Genomic DNA, 19,622 nt, shown 5'->3' with positions numbered 1-19,622 from the left:
CCCCGCCATACCTCCCGGTACCGCGCCAGCGAGGAGACGAAGGTCTGCTGGTGGGAAAGCAACTGCAGGCGCTCATGGGCGTAGTTGTGGCACAGCTCCTCGAAGGTGGCCGCCCGGTCCTTGCCCTGGTGCCGGGGGTTCTGAAAGCCTGGACAGTCCACCACCATGATAGAGGCCATGGAGAGGTGGTGAGAGGAGAAGGATCTGGAGAGAGGAGAGAGGCCCTGAGATGACACAGCCTCGGAGGGCTCCCACTGTCCCAGCTGCCCCCTCCCCCAGGGGCCGCGGACCATGAACCTGGGCCGCGGAGGATGACCCCAGGGGCCGCGGAGGATGAACCTGGGCCACGGAGGGTGAACCTGGGCCTTGGAGGATGGCGCCAGGGGCCGCGGAGGATGAACCTGGACCGTGGAGGATGAACCTGGGCCGAGGAGGATGAACCTGGGCCACGGAGGATGGCCCCAGGGGCCGCGGAGGATGGCCCCGGCCAGAGTTAAAGGAATCTAAGTTTGGTAAGTGCTCCTCTGGGGACAGCGGCTTCAGGAAATGTCTCTCTCTGCCAGGCTGAGTAGAGCAATGACGTGCTTACCGTAACACTGTAAAATGGCTGTAAGTTAAGACTGTAGCTTGCTTTTCTTTTCTTACTGACACATTGAAATGAGAAAGCAATTTTGTTTAGTGCCTCAGTTTACAAAGTTCTTTCAAGTCACTACCTCCTCTTCTGACAAACCTATCAAGCCTATCAGGAGGACAGAGTAGCGATTATTCAGCTCAGAGATCAGAAACTCTGGGGACAGCCACGTGTGGGCTTCAACTCTCACTTGCGTGGAGTGGCTGTGTGTCTTAGGGAAGTTGCCGGACCTCTGAGGCTCCGCCATGAATGGTTGATGATGGAGCCTAATGCAGAGGGCTACTGAGGGGAGGGCTGCACGGGACCAAGCATGCAGCCCCCTCAGCATGGTTGGGCCCTGGGTGCGCACACACGAAATGTCATCTGCTAGTATTAGCGTGATCGGCTCTATGCTTTGGTGGGTGGCCCCGTAGTTGACCTGAGCGCTTCCCGTTACTCCCCAAGCTTCACCATCAGTAAAACGGGGTGATATCTGAAGACAAAATTAACGCTCAGAAAGTCAGACTTTCTGGGTGCTCAGAAACAGTAGTGGACATTGCTGTGAATACACTTGGGGTGTGGACTCCATGACCACACACCAGGGAGCAACCGCCCTGGCCACTTCCTGCCCCGGCAATCCGTCTGCACCCCCGCGCTCCCTCCTCTGAGCATGCATGGAGCCCTCGGTTTCTAGATAATGTGCCTGTGCTCTCAGATGGTAATTACTCCAGCAGCTACAGAGGGAGCCGATTCTGTGTCCGTGGCGACGTTGGCAAACCCGCTGCTCTGTTGCTATGCACCGGCCTCATCTCCTCCCCGCGATGTTGGGAGCCTAATTATGTCTCCTTCTTTCTCAGAGGAGGAGGGAAGCCCTTGCCTGGGCTCCAAAGAGGGCCACAGAGTGTCACTCACGATGGCAGGAAACATTAGTTCCCGGTGCCCGCTGCCCCCACACACATTTGAGGCACTTCCTAGCCTGTTCCCAAATTCTACTCTGATTGTTCCCCACTCCCAACAGGGAAATTTAGAAAAATAAATGGATGAGAACAACATGGCCGGCCAGGGAAACCTAAGGTTTGAGTGGAAGTAGAGTGTGCTGTTTCCACCTCAGCTCCACCCTCAGCCTTACATACCTTGTCTGCACAATGGGCTGGAGTGAGTATTAAATGATGCAGGGCAAGTTGAACGTAGTGCAGGCCCTGGACCTCAGTGGGTAACCCCAGATTTGAGCTTTAATGGTTGGTATTTTATGAGCACTGATAGGAGTTAATTAAATACATTATCTCTATGATTCCTTAGAATGGCCCCAGGGTAGAAGACAGCACTATTTTGCAGACGTAGGAGACATCAGAGAGGGGAGGTGGCCAGAGAGCCAGCAGCTGGCCACAACGCCCAGCGGCTCGCACCTGGTCTCGCTGGCGTACTGGCAGAGGTGGGCTTTGTGCCCAGGGGAGGGCTGCTGTTACCTGTTGATGAGCGAGACCACAGCAGCAAAGAGCTCTTGGTACAGGCCTGCGGCCATCCCCTCCACACACTCCACGCCTGTCATCTTGAGCCCTAGAGGGGCAGAGGGAAGGATCACATCCCGCGGTCAGGATCTGGCTAGGGCCAAGACTCACCCCAGAGGCAACACAGTGGCCTCAGAGGCTTGCTGTCCCTCATCCACACCCCTCACTGCTGAAGCCCAACGGCCATGCGCTTTGACCCACATTTTAGTGTCTTATCAAGACGTGCTGGGCCCTGTGAAACCAGACCCTGTCCAGTGCTCTCCAGCCCCTCCCTGAGGGCTCAGTTCAACGCCTCCTGTTTGGGGAGCCTGCCATGACACCCACCACCAATTCCGTGGGGCCAACTCCCCATGCCACCGTGCTTCTTTGCTTAACTGATCAAGTGGGGCATGAACAACAAGCAAAAAGCCATACCCACCTAGTGAATACATACAACCCAACAAGTTGGAATATATGCCCTCATAAACAATACCGTAAATACAGTCATCACCTCTGAAAGTTTCCACCCTTCCTCTGCGTGTGTGTGTGTGTGTGTGTGTGTGTGTGTGTGAGAGAGAGAGAGAGAGAGAGAGAGAGAGAGAGAGAAAAGAACGTTCAACACCAGATCCACCCTCAGGCAATTTCTGAGTATACAATGCAGGATCGTCAGCACTAGGGGCTGCTATATAGCAGACTTACTCCTCCCCTGCTCATCTTCTCCATCTACTCTCGAGGGGTTATGCAACTTGCAGGAGTGAAACGTGTCCTTTGACTCGCACATCCCCAGCTTGCCTGCCCTCAGTCCCTGGTAAACACAGTTTCACTGCCAGCTTCTATGGCTTAGCCTGCTATCGGTTCCTAATAAAAGTGGGGTCACATGGTTTATTATTCAACTGTAAAATAAATAAGGAAACCTGCTCTTTGCTGCAACAGCGATGAGCTGGGGGCCACTTGGCTAAGTGAACGAGGTCAGACAGGAAGGAAGTGCCACCTACCTCTACAGCACTGACCCCTGGACGTTTTCACTTATTACTAGGTGGTTACTGTATTGGCCTGGAGTCCCCTGCCCCCACTCCCCATCAGCCCTGTTATGGGGTCTCCCTTAGGGTCTGCTGGCACTCAAATCTTGAGAGTCTGGCACCATAGAAGGTATTAAGTGAATGCTTGTGTTCCCTCTTTCTGGAGGGAAATTTGGCGATATTCTAGCAGAAGCCATGAAATGTTCACATACTTGGACTTAATAATTTCACTCTTCGGCTTTTATCCCAATGAAATATTCAAAGAAACAAAAATTTGTGGGTCCATCTGTTTTCCTGATTGCTGACTAAATGGGCAAAAATCACTTTTTGGAAACACTTTGAATGTCCAACAACAGCAAATGGGTTAGATAGTTTACAGTTCATTCACACAAATGCTTAAAATCCAGGTACAGAAAGATGTTCAATGAGGGAAAGTGCCAACCTATAATGTTAGGAGGAATAAAAAAGCTTAGAAAAGATCATTACACAGGTGGTGTCAGTACTGCTGAAACGCGCGCACCTCCCTGAAATAGCCGTCTTGATTACGGTGCGGTGAACAGAGCAGGGTGAGGAATGGGGTTCCACGTGCACGCACCCCAGCACACATGTGCACACGCACTCAGACACAAACAGCCAACATGCACGCACACCCCTCACACAAGCGGCCACCTGTGCACACCGCACATGCACAAACATGTTCCCGACACACATCCCACCTGCGTGTATGGAACTGGGGAGAGCGTTTCCCAGCCTGTACACACTAGTGTCTGGAGAAATAGTGGGCTTATTTATTCCAGGCAGCCTGCAGCCTGCTGAAGCCCCCAAAGGCTTCCCCATCCTGCCTTTAACTCCGCCCACAACCCCAGCGGTTGCTAGGCAACCCAGAGACTCCCTGCCTCTCTCCTAAGCCTGCCAGTCCCCTGCCTGCTCGCCTGCTTACCTTCTACCCTCAAGACCTTGGCCTGAGAGGGCGACTCAGCCTCACAAAGTGGTGTTTGCCTGCGGCCATGCACACATGTGTGGTGAGTGCCTGCATCCATGAGCACGTGCGGTGTGTGCCTTCATCCATGAGCACACATGTGGGGTGTGCTTGCATCCGTGCACACACGTGTGGTGTGTGCCTGCACTCATGTAGACGGTACATGTCTCAAACACACACTCGTGTGACGTGATTGTGAATACATGGTAGGCACGTGTGCCAGTGTATGTCTGGTGTGCAGCTACGTGCAGATGTGGTGTCTGTGGCTGTGGCTGTGTCTGCACGTGCGCGCAGGTGCGTGCACATTGCTGTGATGCCAGCACAGTCTGCATGTGGGTATGCGTATGGCGTGCGCCCGGGCGTGTGTGTACACTTGTGTGGTGTATATCAGCGGACACGTGGCGTGTGCCTGCATGCGCATCTGTGATGCTGGTGCAGCTGTGCATGCTGCACCTGTACCCTGTGGGTGTGGTGGGCATGGGGCTGTTTTGGAGAGGAAGGTGCCCATAAGCTGCCGCCAGCTCACACCTACATGGGAAGAAAAACCAACAAGGCCCGTGGAATCCGAGTGGCATCAACCATCAAGCTGAAGCCCCTGGAGGCAGAGCAGCACTGAGGACCCAAAGTGACCTCTAAAAGATGGTCTTCCAGCTGCTCAGGCCCACATCCTAGAAGCCACACGTGGTCCCACTGTCTCCCAAGGTCTGTGGTTTCATCTCTGTTTATAAATTGACCTTGACAGTGTCCACCTCACCCATGTCCAACATCACTTCCCTTCCCAGCCACCACAATCTCTCCAGGGAGGCATTCCAGGCACCCAAGCAGCCTCGCTTCTCCCACTCTGTCCCCAAACTTCCTTCTGGCTGAGCTACTTAAAGAATAAGGCAAACCATGCCATCCCCCGGTGATGCCCCTCGGTGGCCTCTCATAGGTCCGAGGCCAGAAACCCTCACGCACAGCCATTCCATGAGCTGACCGCTCCCCTGCCGTGCAGACACAATGCATGCTATCTGCCCATCTACAGGGGCCACCAGGCCTTATTTCTGTTCCTCAAACTGAAAGGCCAGTCTTCCCCCTTCGGAGCAAAGGTCCCACGAACATAATAGCGTGGAAGCAGTGTCCCACAACACAGGGTTCCGGCACCTTCTTGACCACTGGACAGAACTGACTTTCGGCCACAGCTGCGGCATGGGTGGGAGCCATGTTCACCCACAGCCACAGCAGCTTCCTTGCACCGGGAAAGCCCACACAGAGGGGGCCGTTGGTAACTCCTTGATGGACAGGGAAAATGTGGGCGTCCCCAGGAGCTGGGGCGCAGCCCACCCAAGAAGGCAAGTGTGTGGTACCTGAGCTGGGCCCCTCATCCTCGAGGTCCCGTCGGCTCGACCCAGATGTCACCTGCGCGATGATCTGTCGAAGGTGGTGCTTGAAGGTGGCCGTGTTCAGCTCCTCATACTCGCAGCCCAGGGCCTCCGCTGCGTGGTTTGCCCACTCGAACCGCATGAATTGCTTGCGACCCACTGCACCAGGGACAGAGTGCAAGCACAGGGTGAGATGCTTGGCAGGAGTAGGGAGGTGCCCGAGAGAACATTGGAGAATCGCCAACCTCTTTGGTCCACCCTAAACAGGGGCCAGGCCTGGTCCTTAAAGAGGACTCCTCCGCCGGAGCCAGTTTTCTGAAGAGAAATGTTTATCTTACTTCTTGGCTTTTGCATTTGTTATTTTTTTTTTTTTTTTAAAGATTTATTTACTTGTGCATACAGAACTGGGTACAGGCCAGTGGAGCAGGGGCGGTGAGAGGACCCACTAAAGACAGAGGGGAGCAGAACAGGCAGATCGACGAAGTACACTGCTGAGGGGAGCAGCGGGCGGGTCAGGAGAGGTCTGCCGCGCCATGTGGTCACCTCCGGGGCAGGCGGGATTGAACTCACGAGGAAGTGACTTTAGCTTCTTAGTGCTGCGCTCCATCCCACTGTGCCACCAGAGAGGGCCCTGCATTGTTTACTTTTTGAAAGCAATTCAAACTGTTATAGGCACACTCTAAATGTGGTACTAGGGTGTGGTTAGTGAAGATATGATTTCTCCCTGCATCCATTTACCTGCTTATCTCCCCAACTGTGACCCCTGTTGCCTCCATACCGACCCATTCAAGTACCTACCCAGACACACATCCAACCATCTCCCCACCCAACACTTCACATCCAAGGGGCTCCTTCTGTGGCAGACCCTGTGTTAGCCTCTGGGAAGTCAGTGAAGAGCAAGACAGACAAAGTGCCTGACCATGGATGGTCAATTAGGAGAGTGAAATGGCGGACAAGTGAACAAATAGACAAAGTCACTAATTTTAGATGACAAATGTGATAAAATTCTACCCCTCTAAAGAGAAAATAAAACAAGCTGTCAAACCAACAGACACTGAGAGGAATGATCTGTATCATACATATGTAATACATTTTTGTACATAAAGTGTATTTATATACACCTGTGCTGGTCAGAAGCTCCATTTGAGGGTGCTCCTCAAACTGGATTATGAAAGGTAAGGAGATGGTCACATAAAGAGTCAGGGAGGAGCTTTAAGAGGTTTGAGGAGGAAGCAGTACAAAGGCCCTGAGGCAGAAACAGGCACAGTCACAGTATGTTAAACAACAGGCAAGAAGGCCTTCATGACTGGGCGCCTGGTGGAGAGAGGCATAACCAGGTGAGGCTGAGGGAGTCACGGAAGCCGGACAGCGGACAGCGGACAGTGCCGACAGTCGAATTTAAGTGAACAGCAGATGAGAAACAGCACTCTGGGATGATGGCAACTAGGTAAGCCATTCTAAATTGTTGTGTAGACTGTATTTAAAGGAAAATATATCCAGATATTAAAAATCACAACTGGGTAGGAGGATTTTTATTTTTTGCAAATTTTCTACATGGTGGCCTAAGAGTTTTGGACTTTAATTGTTCTCTTATATTCTCACGAAGGTGTTTCCATCTTTGCAATAAGAATCATAGCTACCAACAGAGATGTCTCAGTCCATCAGGAAGAGACAGCACGAGATCCATTCTTCAAGGAGACATCAAGTCATTTTGGGGAGTCAGCCTGGTTGAAGGGGAAGTTGAGACTTTGGAAAACAGACTTTATCTGGAACTTCAACCCTAGGAGCTCTGCCTGGTCGCTGATGGGTGACCAAAAGCTGCTGTTCTTGAGGTCTCCTGCATGCCAGGGCCCCTGGCGCTGAGCATGACAAGAATGCCATTTGCCATTTAAATTTGCAGTGTCTTCCCATCTTACAGATGATGCGACTCAGAGAGGGGTCAAGGCTTCTCAGCAAGAACCGTGCAACTTTCCCAAATGATGGAAATGGTGATGGCAATGAGCACAGCTACCACTGACTGACCCCCTTTTATTCAACATGTCCACTTTGCTCCACTCATGGCTTTTGAAGTCAGGAACTCTGCATCAGCACTCCACTGGGACATGTGGAGAAAGCTCAAGATGCATCAGTCGCCACCACTTTACTATTACTGCTACTAAGTCTTCACAGGGACCCAAGAAAGCAATATTCTCATTCTCGTTTCATAGATGTGAATCTGGGTCAGAGAAGTCACCCGAAATTAGACTGATACAAAGTGGAAGAATTTAGTATATGATCCCCAGCCCCTCCTTCAAATACCACCTTTGGGAAATCTTTCCTCTTTTTGTGACCCTAGATAAACCTGCTAAGTGGACTCCCTTATCTTTCTCACATTGTGAAAGGAAATACTTCAGCACTACCTAGATGAGAAGCCATTATCACCTGTCGTAATTAGATAGTAGAAATAAATACAGGATGAGCACAAAACTATCCTTATATTCTAATTAGATCCAGTTTCCTGGGAGCCTGTGGTTGGCTCTTTGCTGAGAGAGCCATTAACAAGTATTAGGAGAGGCAGTAAAGGCTGTTAGCCCAGGGTGAGACACTCTTAAGACTTCCTGTGATAGGGGCTGAAAGTGAATTTGGCAGTATAGAACTTTCCAGTGGGTGCTGTCCTGGCCCTCTGCTGCCTCATCAACTCCCTACTCTTTAAAGCAGTCCACAGTCCAAGTGTCGTGACTTCTACAGCCTCCTGAGCGAGATAGAAGTCACAAAGTTCCACAGTGGCAGGCCCTGGAGAGAGGAGCAGTGCAGGAACTCAGCTGGTCTGAATCCTGCCTGACTCGGGAGTGACCCCGGGTATGGCTGAGCGGCATCCTGTTGGTGACATCCAAGCTGGGGGACTCGGAGTTCACACAGGCCTACAGAGAATCCAGCCCCATCAGTTGCGCTAGCAGTTTAGACATGGGTAGAGGCCAAAGAAGAACTAGAGAACCTTCTTGCTCAGCTCCCCTGCCCCCCAACCTCCCCCAAAGCCTGGGCCAAGTGCCCATGGACTGTCACCCAGATTGGAAACTGGCACACGTGATGTCATGCTCAGGTGGCCCCTCCTGCCAAGCCATCGCTTCAGTAGCAAGCATGGCCTCAAGCATGGAGCTCGTGTCACAGGTCAGTCAATGCACTACCCTTCCTGGGCCTATCTGCTTAGTCTCATGAAAACCCTCTGAGACAGGACCGGATGGAGGGAAGGTCTAATTTCACGGGGCAGGGAACACGCAATGTCGGGACTCCCGCCCTCGTGCCGGGTCGGACAATGCAGTGGGCCTGGCTGTTGCACATGCACGAAGCCTGTGTGGTCCCCACGCTGTCTGGAATACAGCTGTCACCAGGAAGGGCTCAATCAATATTTGGGGAGTGAGGGATTAAATGAAGGAACGAATGCTTCTTGCTGATGGCCAGTCCTGCTCACTTCCCTGCCCCTCTTTCCAAGATTTGGGAGCCAGACCACTGTGTTCCCCTCCCAGCAAGGCACCAGCTCTCTGAGTCTCAGAGATGGATCAAATAAAAACAAACCAGAGAGGGAGAGGCCACAGGACAGAAGGCAGCCCTGGGCCCTCCCAGGGCACTCCTGGTGGGGGGAACATGGCGGGGCCAGTCTAGCTGCTTCTTGCCAGCTAAGGAGGCTGTGCCCAGAATGACCCCAAAGTGGAATGCAGAGATCATTCCCAGTGTGTATATTTGACAGCCAGTCGTTCTATTGCTCGGGGACCCCGTGGCAGGGGAGGGGGAGTGGCGGGGGACGCGGTGTGGCTCAGGTCTGCCTGGGCCTGCACCTGCCTGATCTAGGGATCCTCTACCTCTCTTGCAAGTTTCACATAGACCATGGGGAGCCGGCCAGCAGGAGCACACCTTTGCTCCCCTCCTGCCAGCCCCTCTGTCTCACCACCCAAGAAAGAGAATGAGAATGTGCACACCTGGCAGGCAGCATCACAAAGGGAACCCTAACGCCCTCATTGCGGCCGGCAGGCACACGGTCTCCCTGCCTGGGCCTGCACCCTGCACTAAGCAGAGCTCCTGAGGTCAGTGTTAGCATGCACATGGATCTTGAGCAAGCAGGCTCAGAGGTGAACTTCCAGGGAAAGGTGCAGAGCAAGGACTTGGGCTCAGGCCTCCTGAAACCAGCACGCTGGATCCTCTCACCGTGCTAACAGAGGGCGCTCCCCCGTAAGGGAGCAGGGCGTGAGTGCCCCCTAAAGCCAGCCTAAGGCAAAGAGCCAAGTCCCCTTAAACTTACCAAGAGGCTCCTAAGGCGCCAAGGATGGACGGCAAGGTAGCACGTTGCCACTAGCCCAGACCAGCAAGCCCTCCCTCCTTTGGACACCACTGGAAGTGGGTGATTTGCCTTTGGAGCTGTGGGATAGGAAGAAATATGGACCCATAGCTGGCTGGACTTATATAAACAATGCAAGGACGACAGGACCTTGCACTCTTATATCTGTTCTGTATTTTAACATTACTTTCAAATTTGAATTCTGTTATTATTCTCAGTGCAAATGATCTGTGTCTCAAGCCATGGCCTGGAGGATGCATGGCTGCTCTGAGGGTGCAGACGGGCTGGTCACCCTACTGCTGAGCATCTTTAAGCCTGACTTTGGAGGTTACTGAGACACAGACTGAGAGAGCACCACGCCTGAAGTCACTCAGCAAGCAAGTGGCTGAAAAGGGCTTGAATCATGGCCCCTCCCCCAGCCCAGATCAGGGGCACTGCTACTCACACATATCCAGTTTTAGATGTAGCTTGAGCATATTTGTGCCTCTAGGTCAAGTCAAAAGAAAGAAGGACAGGCTTTAGATGGCAGCATGAGAAACTGCTGTGGTCTCCTGAAATCTGTGCAGAGCTTTCGGGGAAACATGGGCCTGTAGCTTCCTCAAATGCATGTGCGAGAAATACCTGCTGGGTGGACGGAGAAGAGCCACGGGTGCTCGCCATGTCCCCCATGACGTTCAGTGCTTCCTGCTACTGAGGATGGTCTTATGCTAGTCCTTGCTCATGCATGGGCTGTCTAGAAGCGCCACAGAATTAACAGACCCAGCCCTCCACCAAAGAACCCAAGGTAGGCCCTTCCAGTGGGGCACATGCTCTATAATGCCCCCTAGAGGCCCTGGCAGGACCTACTCCCGGCTGCCCACAGTAGTTGCCACCTTGGTGATAGGGCATGGTGCCAGCCTTCCTTGCCTGCGTCCCTTCCGCACACCTCTTCCAGGACCATTTCCCACTGAACTGGTGTCTTGCTCTTGAAGAGGTCACAGCAGCTGCACCCACTGAACACGCTTGGCAAGTTTGGTTTGGTTTGCCCTTCCATCATTGAGACCAAGAGAAGGTTCTCTGCAAGGAAGCCAAGCCCTGGGCGCTGCTCTTTCTCCGCATTGTTGTCTATTCCTCCAAAGCCTTCTGTGTGTTTGAGGGGAGGCCCGGCTCCAGCCAATGTGCTACCAAGCACATAGCGGAGTCAGAAACTCTGGGTGGAGAAGGTCTGAGCAGGGCAGAGCGGCCACAACCGGGCACAGGGTCTCCTCTGTCGCAGTCCTTCTGCAGGCTGGTGGCAGCACCACTTGCAAAAGGATGTATCTGGTATCAGACCAACTTGGTCACTGCTTGCTGAAGCAAGTTTCTCAACTGCAGGACTCCCCAGAGGCGTCACAACACAGCTTTAGAGTCTCCAGAGGGGATGTTCTGTTTAGACGTGTTTGGCCTCAGAATGCTTTTACGGCATATCTTGCCCCACGATTTACTAGTTTAGAAAATTCTGGATTTAACTGAAATAAACCACCAGACCTCCACCAAGCAGGTGACCCTGGAATAACTGCCTTTACCAGGGTCACTTGTCCAGGAAGAGACAGGCTGGGGTTTGAATAGAGAGAACAAGCAAAGGAGAAAACAGGAGAAAGAAAAGAGAATGGAGGGGCAAGAGAAAGTAACAGACCTGCAACTCAAAGGCGCTTAAATCCACCTGCAAAGCACACGTTCCCCTTTGAGTTAACATGGGAGAGAGAGAAAAAAGAAAGGAAGAGAGAGGAAAAATAACCTGACTGTTCCCCTGTGTACCTTGAGTCCTTCGCTATCAATACTGGGTCTCCTGCATTTATTAATCACCGAGTTACTTCCAGCAACAGCCATGCTATTCCGAAGGACTGAACTTGTAGTGTATTCCTAACACTGGTGCATCTGGCTCACGTTCCCTCCCACGGCGGTTCATAATCCTGAGGCCTGGGGGAAAGACCCCAAAAGGCTGTGAATGGTATAAGGCCAGGAAGCGCTCCAGACAGGCGGCCTGGGTTCAAGCCTCTAGCACTCAGCGCCCAGTGAGCATGGGCAAGTGACACCACTTCTCTGAGCTCAGTTTCCTCTTCTGCAAAATAGGCGTCTGCTCCTGTGAAGCTCTTGGAAACAGGCAAGGAGGTTATTACACATGTCAATTGCGTAACCCGGGACCAACTCAATAAATGTCAGCTCTGAGATTTCTCCCCTTAAAGGAGACAAGTGGGTCAGGAAGAGAAAGCCCAGGAGCAAACTCTACTCAGGTAGTTTTCTGCCTAGGGACTTCCAGCAAGTACAAGCCTCTCAGGGGCCAGGAGCCAACAATAAGAGAGCGCTTGTAGCTTCTTATGCACTTGCGTGTTCTTGCTATTCCTGGTGCCAGGCAGACCCACAAACCAGCACAAACTGTTCCACCTGCCTGGCACTGAAGCCACTTCTTGTCCACCCCAAGGCCTTCGCCCATCTACACAGCTAGTGATCCTTGTAAGGCCTGGCGTCAAGCTGTCTGTACTTTGTTGCTACCGAGTTGTTTATCACCTCATGTGAATCACAGCTCACACTTCAACAGCTGGGAAGACAAAGCATAGACCACATTCCTCGCCCATGTTCTGGGGAATCTGAGCAGATATTCTAGAAAACGAGGGCCAAATCAGATGGAGTGGCATCCAATTAAACCCAGCAAAGCAGCTGCTTTCCTGAAGGGCTTTGCAAATTTTGAGCAGGCCAACGTGCCCTGGGAAGTAGCAAGAGAAGGGAGGTGAGGGGAGGGTTCTCCCAAACGAAAGCCATCGAGAGGCTGCAAGGGAAGGGCTGATGTCAGCACCTCTGGGGTGGCAAGGACTTGAGGAGAGACCTGGAACCTGGATGTGCCAGGACCGCGGCAGCCTGGCCGCGAGATCTCAAGTCAGAGCTTGCCCTTCCTGAGTCTCATTTCCGTATTGGTAATGAGGAGCCGCTCCGCTCCCAAAGGGTCATTTTAAGGATGAAACAAGATATTGGGTTGCAGTTCATGGGGGACCCCCACACCCAGAGGAGGTGACCAAGCTGAGGAGCAGCATCAGTGGAGTGGCCTCAGCTGGAAGGTGCCACTGGGTTACCGTAAGGGCAGGGGCTCAGCGGTGGCACCAGTGACAGGGCACGAGTGTCTCGCCTGAGCCTCACAGTTAGTGGGGCAGAGGCCAGGAGGAGCCAGCGCAGCCGGCCCCCACCCGCGGCACCCGTGGCCTTCCCACATTCAAGTGTCCCTGCCATCAAGGCAGCTGATCACGGGTCACTCAACCCCTCAAGCTGTCCCCTTTGAAGCTGTCTCCTGGCCCCCAGGAAAGCTGGGGTTGGCTGAGCACTCATCCCGCACTGGCCTGTGCAAAGTACCCACGTCATCAATGCAACAGCCACGTACAAGCTGTGACGATGAATTCCACTTACTGCTGACACCATGGGCCCTGCAATGTGTGTGCGCAAGGCCGTGGGGGCAGGCTTTCACAACAGCATTCCTCAGTCCAGAGTGGGCTCCTCTCTTTCCAAGCTCATGACCAACTCACTTTACCTCTCTAAGCCTCACCTGACTCACCCGCAAAATGCTGCCATAGAGTGATGAGAAACAGTTGTGCAAAGGATGTCGATGAGCCCGGCGGAGGGTGGACTCTCAGTCATTAGTGCGTGATAAGAATTCCATCGTCATCTTCGTCAGTTATCAGCAGTATTTTCTCTGAATGGCGGGTCCGGGACTCATGGGGGTGCTATCCCAAGTACCTCCCCCTCCCCTCTGAGGGTGTCACTGGTGATCGAGACTAAAGGACCCGAGGGAGGATCGAGTCCATCTACATTAAGCAAGTCCTGCCGCCTCCCTGGGCCTCAGTTTCTTCATCTGTAAGAAAGTACACACCCACCCATAGTATCGTCAAGTTAGCCAAGCACTAAGAAATACAGCCTGGCACCCCACCGCCACTAGCTAAATGGTAGCTGCTGCTGTCATTTATGGGAACCAGGGGCCGGCCAAGAGAGGGGAAAGGAGCCAGTGAGTGCTCAGCCAATCAGAAGCCTCGTCTCCCAGGTGGCCAGCCCCCACCATGTCCCCAACCAGGCACAGAGTTGCTAGCAGTAATGCTTGCTAGCATCGGCCACTTCAGGGTTTGTTAATTTTTTTTTTTAAATATAATTGTTTACATCCCAGAGAAGCCATTCCAGCTTAATGAATGAATTCAATATGCTCAGAAAATGCAGAATAAATCCTTGCCTGTGGCCCAGAATAGGCCTGGCTGTACCAGCTGCCGGGCAGGGAGCCAAATCACCAGCTGGGGCAGGATAGAGGGTGCAGGGCCTGTGGGCTTAGGGAGGCAGGCGGGTGAGCTGGGCCTCGAGAGGTGACAGGCCTTGGGGGTGCTGGGTCCAAGGACAGATCAATGAAACCTCCAGCACCTAAAGCTGCAGGTTAATCCTCTCTTAATCAAAGCCTGTTTCTGTCGTAAAGCACCAGGGAGCTTCCTTTGGCTTTGTAGAGGGGAATACAGAGGCCCTGAGCCCTGCTCAAGACACCACAGTTTTGCTCCCAAAAGCTCATCTTCCTGGAGTATCCCTCAGTGTGGGACTGGAGGTGTGGGATGAAGCCAGAAGCCCCTCTCAGTAGTGGGGCACTGGCCTCTGTCTTTAGATCCCTGCATGCTTCATTTCCAGAAACATACATGAGCTCAGAGAATAGAGAAGACAGGCCAAGAATCCATTAGAGCGATAGACAGAAGTAGCAGCCCCAGAGTGGAGGCAGGGGTCTATTTAAACATGCAGAAGGCACAGAAGTCCAGCTTTGTGCTACCTGGAGCTGTGTGGCCCTGAGTTAGTGCCTTCACCTCTCTGAGCCTACAGGAGGAAAAGGTAACTGCAGCCCCATCACATTAAATGAGCCAATCGTGAAAACACCCAGGGTTGGTGAGTGGGCTGCACTCACAGAAATGTTAGACCTGGAGCCCATCCTTTGCTCCCACTTCCAGGAAATTGCGCCTCCAAAATGCTCACTCATGCACACAACTTCTCCATACAAAGATGTTCAACATGGTGTTGCTTATAACACCAAGAAGCAGGACCTGGCCTAAATGGCCCTCGGCAGGAGGCTTATTCCAGACAGGCCCCTGCAGAAAAAGAAGAGGAGGTGCACCACCTGGAATGGACCTGGGGGAGAAACCAAAGACCCTTTGACTGACAAAAGCAAAGGGCAAAGAAATGAAGATGATGTGAGCCGACTTGTGTCAAAACAACCAACCCACCCACCCAGCTACCAACCTACATACTTGTTTGGGTGCAGAGAGAGCTAAATGCAGTTTTCTGAAGCCTAGAGAAAAGTCCTCTGGCTCAGGCTACGTGGACACAACCACGTCTCCTCCTGGCCCTGACCTGTACTGTAGCAGGCTCTAGCTGCCGCCAGGAGGACACCCAAGACTTGAGGGGAGGACTCAGGGGGAGGACTCCCGGGACTCGGGGGGAGGACTCCCGGGACTCGGGGGGTCACCAGTGACCCTTCCTGTATTACCACAAATCAAAACAATTCAGAGTAAAAAATCACAGCCTCTTCAGGGTAGTGGAACTTTCCTATATGATCCTGTGGCGGTGGACACACATGATGACACCAGTCAACACCCACAGAATGTACAGTACCAGCAGCGGGCCTTAATGTCGACTACGGATGCTCGTTAATTATAGTATCTCGATATTAGCTCCTCCGTTGAATTAAATGGCACCCTTGGACCCCAACAAGAGTCACTGTTAAGGCTGAGGGATCTGGGGTGGGAAGGGACCGCCTATTGATACTTTATAACCTGTATTGTTTCCATTTTTCATAGGAAGACAACTTTATGGGATTACTTGTGCACTTCTTTTAAGATAATAAAAATAGTAAAACACTTCACAGACGGATTGGCTCTATGGACATGGCTTTATGGTGAGAGCAGAACCCTGCTGTTCCAATCCCACTGGCCTTCTCCCAGTCTGGGAGTCTTCTTACCCTCCAAGGGACTGCCCTCGCTGTTGGATTCTGGGGTGTCACAACAGAAAACAGGGGTGCTGGGCCCTTGTCATTAACTGCTGCTGTCTCTCCTTCCTGCAGGCACCTCCAGGTTCCCCGAGTTACAGCCCTATCCATTCAGGGGCTGACATCTTTATTACTCAGGCAAGAGTTGTGCCCGACTGGCAGCCCCCCTTCATCACCCCACCGCTCGTCCCCTCCTTGGGTTATATATGGACCCAACTGTGTCATATATTCGCCAACCGGGTCAGCGGCAAAGTAGACTGGCAAATTTACTAAAGGACAAATAAATTAAGCCTCCCATTGGCCTTCAGAGAAAAAGCAAAGCAAAGCAACATGGCCGTCAAGAGCATCCTCATCCTGGCCACTCCTTAGATTCTGAACATTATTGTCATCTTTGTGAAGCAAAGAGAGAGAGTGGGCGGAGTGACAAAGAGTCTCAGGTTTTCGAGGGAGCGAACAGCGCCTTACGGTCACGGACCACAGGGACTGGACAGGATTAAAGACCACCCAAGCCAGCCTTGCGGGCTCTGAAGCTTCGCCAGCATAAACTCCCCTGGGCAAGAATAATAATAATGACAGCAGAGTGTTCCATGTTCAAACTGACTAGGGCCTCCCCAAGGCCCTAGGGGAGGTTCACAGATGAGGACACTGGATCTCAGAGTTCAAGAGGACCTCCGAGACGAAGCAGGACAACCAAGATGAACACAGGTCGGCCTGGCCCCAGAGCCCACATTCTGAGCCTCGATTCTGAGCCATCCGGCCTCTACTCTGCTTACCGGGCTTCTGAGTGGAAGAAGAGGGACTGGGGGATGGGGTGGAGATAAGAGGGAGCTGGAGCAAGGGAAGCGCTTAGGACAGAGGCAGAGGCCCACACACCCACGCCACAGCCAAGGGCAGGCCAGCAGGCAGCCTCGTCAGGAGAAAGGCAGGGGCCGGGGACTGGACTTCTGGCTCCACCGTGAGTTACCATTTAACTTGGGCAAAGTTGCCCAACCCCTCTGAGCCTCAGCGTCCTGAATCACAAACTAGAAATTCCCCCCTGCCTGGCTGGGTGGCTGTGAGACTTAAAAGAGTAGCCACAGGGGCCTTCCTTGATGGCGCAGAGGGTTAAAGCACAGCACAAAGAAGCTAAAGCCACTTCGGCACAAGTTTGATCCCTGCCTGCCCCGGAGGTGACCCACATGGCGTGGCAGACCTCTCCTGACCCACCTACTGCTCCCCTCAGCAGTGTACTTCATCGAGCTGCCTGTTCTGCTCCTTACTCTGTCTCTGGTGAGTCCTCTCACCGCCCCTGCACCTCTGGCCTGTACCCCAGTTCTGTATACACAAATAAATAAATCTTTAAACAAAAAATAAAAGAGTGACCACAGATGAACTGACCCCTCGCCCTGGGCTGAGGAACAGAACAGGGTGGCTCTAGGAGATTCTGTTCATGGAGATCATTCCTGGAGAGACTTCACTTTGCCATAGCCAGGAGACCCCAAAACAGAGAAATTATTTCTTGCTGCTAAGAGCAAACTCCTCGTTTACTCATTCTTCCATGGGAAGAGTGGGGGGGCACAGAGTTGGGTGGGGGGAAGGAGGACACACTCGTAAGAAAAGTAGAGAGCAGGGACGTGACAGGGGTGGCCTCTGGCCATGTCGGTAGAAGCTGGAAGCACAGTGGACTCTGAGCTTCACATCATAATTGACCGCAGCCAGCTTTGGCCATGGGCCTGCAGCCCCCCTGAGCCCCTGACATACAGCACCTCAGGCCATCTGCATGACCCATGCGATCACTATTCTTTTCAATTCCATTTTACAAGGAAAAGTGATGTGCTCACGGCCTCCGTGGCAAAACATGGCCACACCCAAAACCCAGACCTGCATGTTCTAGAACTTGGCCACTCCAAGCAGGAGCGGGGCCTGGTTCCTCTGCCCCTTGAAGTGGTGATGTTCTTCTAAGCAACAGGACATGGCTGAAGTGATGTGATACGTGAGGCCAGCTCAGAATACAGAATGCAGCTTCCCTGGCGCTTGCCGGAAACTAGAGCCAAACAGTCCCTCATGGAGAGAGCCCAGAGCGCACAAAGAGAAGGGGCTCCCGGCCCCCTCGGCTCGGTGTCAGCCACCAGCTGACAGCCCCTACGAGAGAAACCTCCAGCAGATCCACCCAGCAGAGCTCCTTCAAGCTGCCGACCCTCAGAAGTCGTGGGGTAGTGACGCAACTGTTGTCCAAGCCACAGAGCTGGGAGCTGATCCTGCCTGACGTCACGCAGCCAGCCAGTGGGGGCCGCACAGGGGGCTGAGCCGTCTGTGTCACTGCCGCTGTGGTCTGGGACCTTTTGCCAAGCTGGAAAGGGCACCAGGCCAAGGGTCCAGATTGGGTCTGGTTCTGAAACTGTCGCTCATTTGTGCCTTTTAGGCCAGGAGCACCCCCTCAAAAGGCCTGAGTTCTGCACCCCCCAAAATGGGCCTAATGACCTCACCCTGCCCATCTGAGAGGCAGACTTTAATGCCAACGGAGATAAAGGACAGAAAAGCGGCCTGCGGAGGAACAAGGGGCAGCAGGTGGTACCTTCCAGGCACCGGGTGTCTGGCATCCTTCGTGGCCTAGGACAGTTGTGGGAGGTAGCGGGTTATTGTCCTTTCACAGAGAAGGAAACCCACATTCCCAGCCAGCTCTGCCCAATTCCAGCACCCCCAACCCGCTTCCCTCTCTTCCTCACTCTCTCCTTATCTAGTGAGCTCCAGAGATCATCATTTGCTGCCATTCAAACCACAAGAGGCCAGTTAATTGTTCCATGGGCTACTTTTTGCCAACGGAAAGAATGCAAAGTTGCTGAATGGCTGCCTGGTGGCTCTGGGGGCTGACTGGAGCGTGAGCCCTGGTTATACCAAGCCAGCTACTATGGGGGCAGGGCTGACACCAGAAAGGAAAAGTCCTCTCCTAGTGAGGACCCCCTCAGCCATCACACTGGCTGCCGCTTCCCCTTCCAGGGCAACTCGATGATGTCTGTGCCAAAAGGCCACTGGTCAGCTGAGTCCAGGGCCACCGGTGTTTGGCCCAGCGAGATTTTCCCTTTGTCCTGAGTCCAGACACACAACTCCTATGGCCCAGGAATTGTGAAGTGATGAACGCCCTGGTAGCTGATGAGACAACTGGTTGTGAGACTCCCTAGACAGCTTCCGGATAGGGCCTGGGAGCCTGGGACTTTCAGCTCCACCCCCCACCATCGGGGAGGGAAAGGGCTGGAGATGGACCCATCACGCCTACTAATGACACCTCCATCAAAACCCTAAAGAATGAGCTTCAGAGGACCTATGGGCTGGTGACCACACTGAGGTGCTGGAAGAGTGACAGCTCCAGAGAAGCCACAGAGGTCCCTCCCCTAGGCCTCCCTACAGTGAGCTGCTCCAGAATTACCAAACCTGAGGTAGGGCAGGTTTTGCAAAACAGAACCTTTACCTCAGGGGCCAGGCTAATTCGAGGTAGCATCAGTAGCATCAAGTAGGACGCTACTTGGCATCTAAGGGACCGAACTGACTGGTGTGAGGAAGCCCCCACACCCAGGGTGTCAGCAGTGTCTCAAGTAAACACGGCCTCAAGGTCCCCTGTGCAAACATGGCATTGGCAGCCTCCAGAGAGCCTGGGAAGCAGAGGCAGTAGCAGGTGTGTTCCCGAAGTTGGGCTCAGGCACAGAAGGGCCTGGTCCACATCCCATGTCTGGCTTTAGTTGTGTGTCCAACAGGCCTCAGTCTCCTCATCTTTAAAACAGGCACCATGATCGTCTTCACCCTGCCCGGACTGTTCTGAGACTGAGTCACCGTGTCTGCAAGCACTCAACACGGGGCCTGGGAACACAAGTCAATT

General features: G+C 53.1%; 1 protein-coding gene across 1 annotated transcript in view; it reads right to left on the bottom strand.

Annotated features, from left to right (window-relative positions):
* The window catches only part of MYO18B (myosin XVIIIB), a 230,720-nt gene that overhangs the window by 175,649 nt on the left and 35,449 nt on the right, over positions 1-19,622 (bottom strand). Inside the window, exons 12-14 of the mRNA XM_004690853.1 lie at positions 5,442-5,615; positions 2,077-2,167; positions 12-204 (exon numbers count right to left, since the gene is read on the bottom strand). Coding sequence (XP_004690910.1) covers positions 12-204; positions 2,077-2,167; positions 5,442-5,615 — 458 coding nt within the window. The remainder of the gene's footprint in view (positions 1-11; positions 205-2,076; positions 2,168-5,441; positions 5,616-19,622) is intronic.

The sequence above is a fragment of the Condylura cristata genome, unplaced genomic scaffold (assembly GCF_000260355.1).
Source record: "Condylura cristata isolate star-nosed mole 26May11 unplaced genomic scaffold, ConCri1.0 scaffold00029, whole genome shotgun sequence".
NCBI classification, from domain to species: Eukaryota; Metazoa; Chordata; class Mammalia; order Eulipotyphla; family Talpidae; genus Condylura; species Condylura cristata.
This window is presented reverse-complemented; position numbering and strand designations above follow the sequence as displayed.